Source organism: Hyperoodon ampullatus (genome assembly GCF_949752795.1).
Source record: "Hyperoodon ampullatus genome assembly, chromosome: 4".
Classification (NCBI taxonomy): domain Eukaryota; kingdom Metazoa; phylum Chordata; class Mammalia; order Artiodactyla; family Ziphiidae; genus Hyperoodon; species Hyperoodon ampullatus.
In genome coordinates this window covers 80,725,159-80,737,641 of record NC_136917.1, presented here as the reverse complement: position 1 = coordinate 80,737,641, position 12,483 = coordinate 80,725,159, and the positions used below count along the sequence as shown (strand labels likewise).

The window sequence follows — 12,483 nt, the reverse complement described above, 5'->3', positions numbered from 1 at the left end:
TAGAAGTATTTAAAAGTAAATTACAGGCATTTAAGCAGCTGAGTTTTATGGGAAACTGATGACTTCCATTTAGCACAAGTTGTGTTAGAAATTTGTCAGAAAACTTGTTTGAGGAGGTTGGAGCTTTTAGAGGCATCCTGGGCAATGATTTCTGAAAAGGTTATAATGAAACCATGGGAGCGGAGAAGATTTTCACAAAGTTACTGGGGATGTACTACAACATTAACGTGTCTTATTCTCTTTCAAGGGACTAAGTGTAAAGGAGGAAGAACGGCGGTCTAAGAATTCCTAGTCCTCTTGGGCAGGAGTGGCTGGTCCCAGGGTTGTGTGCTCCAGTGAGGTCTCTGATGCTAAGAACCGTAAAAGGTACAGTTGATTTGCTCATGGAAGTTGATTTGCTCATGGAATACCAGGCTGAGAAGAGCATCAGTAAAGTGTTCTGGGGGAGTCAGATGCAGGATTTAAGAGTGAGTGGTAAAAAAAAAATGAAGCCAGGGGAGCAAATGGCTTTTCTAGTAAGTCTGGTTTTCAAAGAAAGTAAGATGTAGGGAGAGAGCAGGAAAGTCACAGGATTAGGTTACTTGGGATATGTGATATTAATGTATTTTACTTTTTTCCAGTTACTTTTTTTAGTGATCAGAAATGAGTGAACAATCAGAAAAAAACAATTCCATGCAAGAGAGACATGCCGGTCAAAGTTCTCCTGAGAAAAACTGTCAAATCGGACGGAAGCAACTGGTATGACTCATGGATACTATGATTCCATGGTATTTGGGGAGTTTGCAACTTGGGGATCTCTGAGATGCCCCAGATTTGGGTGGGAAGGTAGGCCCCATCAGGAATCCACAGGAAGGATCTCTGCCCCTTAGTGCTAATGGGGCTTCTCCTCGTCTTCACCCCGCTTTCATGAAGCTGGTCTCATCTTACCTAGCTCTTCTGTACCTCTCAGTCCCCAGCATCCTGTGCAATAAAATCCTACCCTTGGAGTAGAAAATTTGTAGAGAATATGGTCAAATTTTTTTTTTTTTTTGCGGTACACGGGCCTCTCACTGTTGTGGCCTCTCCCGTTGCGGAGCACAGGCTCCAGACGCGCAGGCTCAGCGGCCATGGCTCACGGGCCCAGCCGCTCCGCGGCATGTGGGATCTTCCCGGACCGGGGCACGAACCCGTGTCCCCTGCATCGGCAGGTGGACTCTCAACAACTGTGCCACCAGGGAAGCCTGGTCAAATATTTTTATTTAACAAATCCTTGGGGGTTTTTTCCCCATGATATGCTAGTACCTGTTTTAAAGCTTGGTATATGTTAATTCACCTAACCCTTATCACAAGATACTGTTGTTAACCCATTTTGCAAAAGAAGAAACCGCGGCTTAGAAGAAGTAGGAACTTGCTCAAACCACTCCAGTAACAAGTGGCAGAGCCAAGATCTGAACAGAGGCATCTAAACTCTTGCTTTGCTACTGAGAATAATAGTAGATCGTGCTAAGTTGTGTTTATTGCACAGCTATACCTAAATGCAGAATCGTTTCATAAGGTTGTTTGTAAAACAAACTCATACACACAAGCCAAAATGAAATTTTAAAGAAACATACCTATATTATTTTAGACTGACTAGACTATTATTAAGCTAAAGAAACTGCAGAAAAGCCTGAGATTCTGTTACTAATTTGTTACCTTGAAATTCATACATTGAAAGTTTCCCTTTGGTTTCGAAATGTAGTATTTCATATATGTGTTAGCCTAAGTGTTTTGGGGCCACTCAGATTATTTTCTTCTAAAATCCTTCAGAGGAGCATTCCCTTCACTCCTGACATGTGCTGCATGTTCAAAATTAATTATCAGGACTGATTGAAGTATCTTTATTGCTTGTCTTTCCAATTAGGCCCCATTTAATTTCAAATTATAAATATCCCAAAACAGAGACTTGTGAAAATTTCCACTAACACGCTATTTTGTCATTCAAGCCAGATTTTCTTCTTGCAATCTGACTTTGATTGAGAGGGGATCCTTCAGGTGACTGCAGTCTGCATCAGAGCCCTGATGGGGTCCACACTCCCAGGGCAGTGAGTGCTGAGATGCCCTAGAGCACTGAAGGGGAGGGTTGTGTGTATTGTGTGTTCTCACTGTGTTTTGAGATACTTTACCTGGGCAGAAGGGCTTTTACTCCCTTGTCATTATCCACCATAAAATGGTAATTCTGACTTTCATCCCCAGCAGATTTGAGAAGCCAGGGGGCGGTTTGCAGGTATAAAGGGAATTCTTCTGTTCCCCCTTGATTGTTTTTATTTTTTTATTATACATAGTTTTACACTATGTATCTGTTTATTCAGAAAGAATGACCTAATTTGAAAAGTTTTACATCATCTTTTGAAACTTAATCTGATTAAATTGTTTATTACTCTAGCTAAAACAACTAAGCTTTCATGCCATTATGGTAAAAGTTACAGAAACTTCATTTTGATGCTGTGTAAAGCAGATAAAATTATCTGGTTCTTACTACTAATACATTTTATTTGTTTATTTGTTTCATAGCAACAGATAGAGCGACAGTTAAAATGCTTGGCATTTCGAAATCCCGGACCACAGGTAGCAGACTTTAATCCTGAAACAAGGCAGCAGAAAAAGAAAGCACGAATGTCAGAGATGAATGAGTATTTTTCTGTAAAGTACAAGTAAGATCATGATTTATTATATTTAATCTGTGGGATTACAAAATGCATGAGTTCTCCTTGACAAAGCAATTAAATGTTGCCACTTTTTTATTATTTAAAAATGTATTTTCTAAAGTACAGTATCACCCCTTATGTCTGGAAGTTAGCAATTTCAAGAAATAGACTATAATCTCCAACTAGACATCAGGTTTTTCTTTTCTTTTTTTTTTTTTTTTGCGGTACGCGGGCCTCTCACTGCTGTGGCCCCTCCCGTTGTGGAGCACAGGCTCCGGACGTGCAGACTCAGAGGCCATGGCTCACGGGTCCAGCCGCTCCACGGCATGTGGGATCTTCCCGGACCAGGGCACAAACCCATGTCCCCTGCATCGGCAGGCGGACCCTCAACCACTGCGCCACCAGGGAAGCCCTGTTTTAAAACAACTTGGCATTACCTATGTACCTTATGACCTAACATATTCACTTCTGGGTGTATATCCTGGAAAAACTCATACATGTACAATAGGAGACATGTTCAAGAAATTCATAGCATCCCTGCAATAGCAAAGAAAATAAAGTAGTAATAACCCAAACACCCACCCATAATGGAAAAGTTAAGTAGCTGGTATATTTGTACAGTGGAATACATATAGATATGAAAATATCTGAATACATCTACGTGTGCCACCATGGATGAATCTCAAATCATGACGTAGAATTAAAAAAGCAAATTACAGAAGGGAAAATGCGGTACGCTTGGAGATACATACACATATGGCATAATGAAAAGTAAAACAAGGAGATGATTTTTATGATATCAAGGTGTGTTTCCTTTTGGCCGAGTGGAGGGATACAGTGGATGGAGCGTGAAGAGGCTGTCAAAGGCACGACACCCCTTTATTAATCTGGGATACGTGGAAGTGTGTTTTATTCTTTATCCCTGCATGTATGTTTTGTACACTTTATGTACCTATGATAGCTCAGAACTATATAGCGTATAGCATCAGATGGGCAGGAAACTGTAAGATTTGTGTCTTGATGTCTGAGTAAAGACAGGGAGTATTTGGGTGAAGGCACAGGGAGAAGGACCGAGTCTGACCTAGGCTCTCTGTTGGCTGCATGACTCCCTATTCCCATCATTCCCATAATAGATTTCACATCTCCTTGTCTGTTGACACCTGCATTTCCTGGTGGGTGTAGGAGCTCTCATGCTTCAGATGAAGTGCTTCAAATGTAAATCCTCATGGGAAAGGCTGTCCTGCTACAGTGAGATAATCAGGCAAGTCTGCATAATGATCCTTAACCTTCCCCGCTTTATTGGGAGAGGGAAGAGGATGGAATAGCATTACCTAACAGGAAGGGAAGGAGGTGTTATGCCTGCTTGGGGGCCAAGGGTGCAGAAGGTCATAACTTCACAGCCTTTTCTGACTTCAACTGGTCCTAATGGATACGGGCTCTACACAGGTACTTTTGTCATTCTCAGGGTTTCAAGCAGCTCAGTACTGAAGGATTTATTTCAAGATGGTTTGGTTTTGAGAAGGTGGCAGAATCCTGGTGAAAGCCTTTCGCTTTCTGGACTTGTAGAGGCCGACGGGCAGTGTCGGGGCACAAAGCACGGTGTACTCACTGGTACAGAACTTCCTGCCGCCAGTCAGCGTTTATGACACCTTCTGCCCCCCACACTGGGTAAAAAAAAACAGAATCAGAAAGGGACAGAAGCAGTGGTCTGAGGAGACTGTCAGCAGAGGAATTTTCAGTTTGCTTGTTTTTGTTTTTAATGATGTTGGTATAGTAACGGACAGTTCCAATGCTTCTCTTGAGTCATTCAAAATGTGACTATATTCACTGTAGTGCTTCTTCTTTTCTCTCTTTTTTTTTAAAATTGAAGTATAGTTGATTTACAATGTTGTGTTAGTTTCAGCTATATATAGTGCTTTTTCTTAAGAAAGGAAAAAGGGATGTAATTTATCAGGGGAAATTCCATCAAGGATGGTTATATTTTTAAGTAAAAACTTGTAGAAGGAAATTCTAATAGCCTTTAATCAGCTATTCCTCAAACTTTGCTTAGGTGGGATATTACATTCCCCAGCATGCTGGAAAAAATGAAGCCTTACTCTAGGTGACAACCCTGACTGCCTTGGTAATTGGTGTCTATTGACTGAATTTCCCAGGACATGTTGCCTTATAGTGTTCTGAAGTGTTGCTGGGTCATCTTTAGGGTGCTGCTTCCTCAGAGTAAAGGGAGCCTACTTGGGAAGATTGCTACACAAGAATCTATTCTCCATGTTAAGGAAAACTGCACTGTCCTGTCAGTGTCATTCTTTTCCTTTGCAGAGTTATGAAGAAGTACGACAAAAGCGGCAGGCTCATCTGCAACGACGCTGACCTGTGCGATTGCCTGGAGAAGAACTGCCTGGGCTGCTTCTATCCCTGCCCCAAGTGTAACTCCAACAAGTGTGGCCCTGAATGCCGCTGCAACCGCCGCTGGGTCTACGACGCCATCGTCACTGAGTCGGGGGAGGTCATCAGCGCACTGCCCTTCCACGTTCCCGACTAGGAGCTGCCCTCGTGGTCTGATCGGTTTCTTCTTTACATTTAAGGCAACCTCTTTCTCTTGGGTGAATTTTAGGGCTGGGGGAAAATGTTTAAAAAAAAGGACTTAAGACTCATGTTCTGCGAAGCCATAGAACAGTATGGAATGGGCCATCCTTCTCTCACCTTCCTGCTGTGACCTCTCAAATTCCTCTCCTTGTAACCCAAGAGAGTGCCCATAGATGGATATCAGCACCGACACCTCCATCACTACTTGGCTCTCAGATTAAAAGTCCCTTTCCTCTTTGCTGGTATCTTAGGAAATGGGGTCTGAAGATCTTCAGAATTCTGTAGCTGGCAGCTTGACATCGAACATAGAATCATACATTTATAATAGCTAGTTACCCTTAGAATCTTACACATCACTAGTTCTAAATCAGAATTGTTACTTGGCTTGAAAAAAACAAAACCTTATGACTTGGCATGCATACCCACAGTCTCCTTTTTTTATTGTTGATATTTTAATAATATTAAAATGTAATACTTGGCAATATTTTTATTAAAAACTTGTATTTTATTTATGAAATGGACACATTAGGACTTGAATACCCTAAAACCCAGTGGTTTACATTGTTTTTTATTTCAGGATCAGTATTTCAGAATATATTTTCAAAAGGAGGAAACTTAAGTTATTATATGGAAGCACATTGTTCTGTATTGGCTAATTGAGTGCACTGATACCTAGCTGACTAGATACATGATGTGGTCTTTTTCAATTCTGATACATTGTAGGAGGTTTATAGAAACTTCCACTCAGCCTTTTTTGAATTTGTTTTTATGAGTCCTGTTTACCCTAACTCAGTGGTTCTCAACCTTCAGTGTACATCAGAATCACCTGGAAGACTGGTTGTATGGTAGATTTTTCTGCCCCACCCACAGAGTTTCTGATTAGGTCTGGGGCAGGGGTCAAGAATTTTATTTCCCAGATGATGTTGATGCCACTGGTGTGGGGACTTGAAATGTTAGTTTTCAGAGTTTATTTTTCCTGCCTAATCAGTTTCAAAAGCACTTATTACTGCACAATCTGCATGCCGGGGAAGGTTCCTGAGAATTCTAGACTTGTAACTTGACAGTATGTTTTGGGACTAAAGTAGCAAAAATCCTGCAAGGCGTGCTGTGACGGCACTATTCCTGTATGTGCAGCAGGAGAACTGACTCTGTTTTTCACAGAATTTACTGAGTTTTCCAGACTCAACTTTGTGCTACATGTTTCCAATTCACTACCTTTAACCATCACAGCCCTGGGAGGAAGAAATCAAATCACCCAAGTCAGATCCTTTGAAGTACTCATGAGGAGTGTGCAGCCCTGAGACCCGTCCAAAGGAGTAGGAGCCTTTTTTCGTTTATATTATGTTTTGTTTTAAGAATAATTGTTATTTTTTAAATGACTGACCAAGTGAATTCTTTACTTATTTATTTTAGAATCATATAATTTTAATGTTGAAAAGGAATCTTACAGGTTGTCTAACAACAAATAATAACCAAGAGGCTGTTCTGTGCCAGGCTCGGGGATGGAGCTGTGAGTAAAACTCAGCTGGTCCTGGTCTTCATGGGGTTTATAGACTAAAAACAGTCTTGTTGTTGTTGTTTTTTTTGTTTTTTTTTTTACAACTGAGGTAATTTGGACCCAGTGAGATTAAAATGACTCGGTTAAGGACAAGCAGAAGCCCTGGCAACCTTGGTGTTTTGAACCCTAAGACTAGGTCAGTGTTCTTTCCATGACACCAAGTATGTCCCTAATTGGCCTGATTGTAAAGCTCTTCCGGGTGCTTTTAATAATATGCATTGCTGAGCCCCATCCCAAACTTCAGAACCTCTAGGGATGAGGCCTGGGAATCCATACTTTAAAACAAACACCCCCAAGTAGGTCTCATGATCAGGTAAGTTTGAGAAACACTGCCTTATCATAGCTGTCTTATTTTCATATTAAAAAGTAATCAGACAAATTGACATTAAAGTGTATTTCCCTTTTGTCTCCTCCTACAGTCTTAAACATTAGATGAGAGGATCTGATTTTAAATGTTCTCATTTAAAACATGTGTTGGCAAATTACGTTGATAAGTTTTCCAAGTAAAGCAAAAAATAAAATAAATTCACATATTTATTAAGCAGACACCTCATACTGCTTTTATGGAAGCCTAGTAAAACCTTTGATGAAGTCCTTTTTTTATAAACCAGCGTATTTCATCTTGATCTACTGCCAATTCAATTCATTTTTAAAAAGCCTCCTGCACTAAAATGATTCTTGCAAAAATTAATTTATGTGAATTGTCAGAAACTTATTTTGTAAGTTTCTAGTTCTATCACAAAGTGAACAAAGCTCTTTAGTTATTTGAACTAAATTCAGATTAACAAGGAATATAGCTGTACTGTCTGATTACATTAAGGAAATTGTCTTAGTGTAATCGGATTTTTTTCTCTTTCTGCGTGGCTATCTTTCAATGTTGACAGTGTGTCTTCATGAATATGTATAGAAATTGCAAGGAAAGCTATTTCACAGAAGGTTGTTTAAATATAAACTGTTATTTACTGAAGGATTTAAACAAGTCACTCAGTAATCCTTCACACAAGGATTTACAAGTGGAATGCTGTTTCACATCAATTTGCAGAATACTTTATCTGAGTCTAATTTGTAAGAGAAAGAATCCATACAGCGTCTGAGACAATCGTTAGGCACTTCCCGCCCACCCCCCAATACAGTATCCTGGATCCATTACAGGTATGAACCTTGGGATGCTAACTCATAGAAAAATCATTTACGCTCTCCTTTATATATTTATTTGCTTTTCCTGGAAAGTGAACACTGCCAACTTGGATATTTTGTGGCTATCATGGATTGCAGTTCTATAATGCCTCAGAAACATAAACACTTACGTGAGCAGGACTGCAGTGTTTGGCTACGCAGGCTATTGGCTGCACATGTCCAGGGGTGCCTTTCACATGGGCTACAATGCCACCAGTGCCCCCGGGAACACAGCAAAGTGACTCTGCTAGCAGGTGCCATTGATGTGTGGATTTCTTTCTTTTTTTACAACTTTATTGGAGTATAATTGCCTCACAATGGTGTGTTAGTTTCTGCTTTATAACAAAGTGAATCAGTTATACATCTGTTCCCATATCCCTTCCCTCTTGCTTCTCCCTCCCTCCCACTCTCCCTGTCCCACCCCTCTAGGTGGTCACAAAGCACCAATCTGATCTCCCTGTGCTATGCAGCTGCTTCCCACTAGCTATCTACCTTACGTTTGGTAGTGTATATATGTTCATGCCTCTCTCTCGCTTGATGTGTGGATTTCTTGATTGTCTAGTATTTATGGACACTTAGTATATGCTAGGCATTGAGTGCTTTACACTAGCTTATATCTTGTATAAAATGATTAAAAGAATATCCCTACATCTTGCTTTTTCCCCTTCTAGTGTTTCTTTTTCCTTCATTCTCTGTGGTGTCTATAACCGCAGACTACAATTTTCAGGTTAGTTCGAACAGTACTCCAAATATATTATCTAGCCAAAGCAGTTTTCATACTTTGATTCTTTTTCATAATCTATATTTTAATCCTAGATTTGGAATATTCTTTTTCATATTCACAGATTTCCTGAAATTCTGCTTTTTCCATAATATTTTTTTTTCACTCTGTGCAAGGGATATGACTCTCTTATCATCACTATTCATGTCTAACAAGTAGTTTATTTTGTGTTTATAGTTTGTAGTTTCAGAAGAATTTCCCTCCTCACTTTTTATGGTTCTTTTAAAATTGGCTGATGCTTAGGTCAGATACAATAAATTTGAAGAGATCAGAGACTGACTTTGTTTTTCCTTTGAAAATGGCCCTGAATGCTTAATAGATCTACTACTTAGTGACCATTCATTCGTTCATTCATTCATCAAGCACCTCCTATCTGCCAGCTACTTTACTAGGTGCCAAGGATACAATGAGTAAGAAAAAAAAATTTTTTTAACCTAGGATACATAAAGTAGAAAGAAAACCCAGGCTACTTAAACTGTGTCATTCCTCATATCCAAGGTCCCTATCCTGTCCGCCTTCCTCTCTCTATTTTTCAGAGTCATCTTGTGTATGTTTTATTTATCACGTCTAGCCTTTTAACCTGTACTTACCGAAAGAAATGGAAAAAAGTACGTCTGAAACCACTAGGTGGCGCTCTGGGGGGGGCGCTCCAAGGAGCTCCAGTCTCAGGGCAGAAAGAATTCAGCAAGAGGCAAAGTGGTAAATAAGAACTGATTTATTAGAATAGGGACACTTGTGAGGCTCACAAGTGGGCGGGTGCGAGGGTGCCGCACCCCAAGAACTTAGTGGGCTACAGCTTTATAATCAAAGGAAAAGTAGGGAGACGGAAAAGGCCATCTTCCTCATTCTTGAGTAGATGTCATGCTTCCACCATCAAGTCCTCCTCCAGGTTGGGCAGGGGAGTTTTCTTCTCCTTACATTGTCAAGCCAGGACTGCCATGGCACTATGGAAAAATTATTTTAGGTTTCAGTACAATGAGAGTTTTTCACTTTGAAATCTCACCTTTCAATAAATTATTGTTTTTTATGTGTGCAGAGAGCATGTCCTAGGGGTCATTAACTTACTGAGCTCACTGGGCAGGATGTGATTCTCATGCCACCATTGTTTTATTGTTTGGGAGCATGTCTGATGCTTCTGTTGGATGGTTTTGTTGCTAAGCAGACCTGCTTTCTTGAGTGATCATTAACTTACAGGGGTTTCCCATACTTGTTTCTTTACTTACAATCCCCTAGGGGGATTAACCACTTAATTACCTAATTTGTCCCTTTACTCTGTCCCTATCACATCTACCCCATCTTTCTGGAAGTGGAATCCCTTGTGGTCTTTGATATCAAGGTAATACTCGTCTCACAAAAGGAGTTGTGGATTACTATCTCTTTTTTCTTTGGAAGACCTTGTTTCAGGTGACTTTGGTTTCCAGATATTCCTTAAATATTTGCTGGAACTTGCCAGTGAAGCCATTTGGGTCTGAGGTTGGTTGGTTGGTTGGTTGGTTGGTTTTTATAAGAAAGTGTTTAATAATACAAGTGTTTAATAATACACGCATTTGTAAAAACAGTTATATTCTATTTTGTTCTATCCTAATGTCAATTTTGGAGAGTTATATTTTTTTCTAGGAATTATCCATTTAATCTAAATTTTCAAATTTGTGAACATAAGTTTGTTCAAAATAAACTCTTATTATCATTTTTCATTATAAACTATTTCCCCAAATTTTAGTTATAAACTATTCAAAGGATAGTATAAACCAGCATCCTTTCAATAAATTCCTTTCCCCACTAAGTTAGTCAGAATTGGATTTTCTTGCTTATAAAGAAGATACCCTAACACAGGTATCATGCAGAAAATGGAAAGACACTTCTATTTAGTGGCAGCAATTTTTAAAACAGACTTCCATGAGAAATGCGTCCCTTCTCTTTCCTAAGTTATACCTGAAGCCTGACTTAAGAGGTCTGAGCCAGAGCTTCTTGTCCTGTTTCTTGTCAACACACCTGTAACAAGTATGCTCCCTGTAGCAGGAGCTGAACAAGTGTTGATACAACTCACAGAAAGTTTCCACTGAAATAGAATACAAATGACCTAGCTTTGGGGAGTCACTACAAACCAGGCCCAGAGAGAAACAGAGAGAGGGATGGAGGGAGGAACGCTTCTTTTTTGAACTACTTGAGATTCAGAATCCCCTTGTAGCTTTGAAATTTTCTCTAATGTACTTGGCATCAGAGTAGCATTAAATTATATGATTTCTGTAATTTTTGCATACATTCTTGGAAGATGAGGTTCATTTGCATTTTCAGTTTTTAATAATCCACTTTCCTAAAAGCTTTGTAGAAAAGTTATATGCATGGTTTTGGCTCCCTCAGCTGGCCATTCATATGTACTTTAAGTTTTAGAGAACAAAACTAAGACACCACTATTGAAATAGATTTGGGTTTTCCCCCCAAAGTTTATTGCAAATTTAATGCTTCCAAACTTATGACAATCTTTCAAGTTTCATAAGTACGTTTTTATTCCGGTGTTTTTTTCTTTAAAGTTATAACTGAAAGCAAAGGCTACATTTTAGCAAAAACATCAAGTTTAGAAAATATTTCAGATAATATGTGTAATTCCTTTATGTTTCTTTCTCAAGCTGTCTGTGATGAAGGTACTAGTTAAGCAGACTGATGCTGCTGCCTGTTCCCATGGCAATGCCTCCTTTGGTCAAATGAGCTCCTCAGCTGTTCGCCACGGCAACCTTGTAACCTTTAGCCTTTTATTTATTTTGAAGTTTTGAATTTTATTTATTTTTTTATACAGCAGGTTCTTATTAGTCATCTATTTTATACCTATTAGTGTATATATGTCAATCCCAGTCTCCCAGATCATCCCACCCCCCCCACTTTCCCCACCTTTAGCCTTTTAAACTCACCACCTCTTCATCCTCTCAGCAATGTTTCCTCTTTCTTAGAAATCATAGAGGTTACCCAACACAAATAACTTTGACATCCTGATTACCTCCCCTGCCCCAAGTCTTCAGACAAATCTCTATCCTTTTCTTGCCTCCGTGTCTCTAGGTTCAGTGAAACAAGTTTCTCTCCTGTCAAGGACCAGTCAGTTGGAATGACCTCTGGATCCCTTTTCCCCTGATTCTTCAGGAGCCTCACTCTATTCATCGTTGTTATTTCTCCTCTTTCTTTTCTATATCTCTGCACTCTTAGTCGTTGTAGGCTTTTCATGATCAGCATACAGACATGCTTATGTCAGCTAAGGTTTTTCAACTGCAAACAGTTCTGGCTAATTTAAGCCAAAAAAGGGCTCACCCCATGTAAGGAAATGTACAAGAGCTCACCTCGGGAAAAGCAGGTGCCAGGACAGCTCTGTGGAGCGGGGAGCAATGCACGGTGGACCGTGTCCTCAGGACCGGTTGTCGGGAGCTTAGCTGAGTTGTCAGGTGTCACAGCAGCCGATTAAAGCAAAGAGCCAAAAAGGAAAGAGTTAAGTCTTTAATCACTTACTACGATCATATAAGTAAGAGGCTAAAACCAAACGATGCACCACCACCCCCAACCCCGTTCCTTTTTCCCCATGGTGGAGGGTCAGGTAGATCAGTGCAGTCATGGCGGGCATCTTACTGTTGACAAGCCCTGAACAAAATGCTCCTGCAGTTTTATGGACCCTGGGATGGGGAGGCCAGGGGTGAGGGCTAGGAATGGATGAGTACTGGGTATTGAGTCAGAGTGGG

The 12,483-nt window shown here is 40.1% G+C and overlaps 1 protein-coding gene across 1 annotated transcript; it reads left to right on the top strand.

Moving 5' to 3' along the window:
- Positions 1 to 264: 264 nt before the first annotated feature.
- Positions 265 to 5,724, top strand: ARL14EPL (ARF like GTPase 14 effector protein like). The gene is made up of 4 exons (XM_079703388.1): positions 265 to 366; positions 621 to 738; positions 2,533 to 2,672; positions 4,983 to 5,724. The coding sequence occupies exons 2-4, from the start codon at positions 643 to 645 to the stop codon at positions 5,203 to 5,205; spliced, it is 459 nt and encodes a 152-aa protein (XP_079559514.1). The 5' UTR covers positions 265 to 366; positions 621 to 642; the 3' UTR covers positions 5,206 to 5,724.
- Positions 5,725 to 12,483: the final 6,759 nt, after the last annotated feature.

Bases quoted from the DNA above. Each gene is read 5' to 3' on its own strand.
- ARL14EPL (XM_079703388.1), top strand. From the start codon at position 643: ATGAGTGAACAATCAGAAAAAAACAATTCCATGCAAGAGAGACATGCC. The intron at 739-2,532 runs GTATGACTCATG...TTTGTTTCATAG, and splicing joins AAATCGGACGGAAGCAACTG to CAACAGATAGAGCGACAGTT. The intron at 2,673-4,982 runs GTAAGATCATGA...TTTCCTTTGCAG, and splicing joins TATTTTTCTGTAAAGTACAA to AGTTATGAAGAAGTACGACA.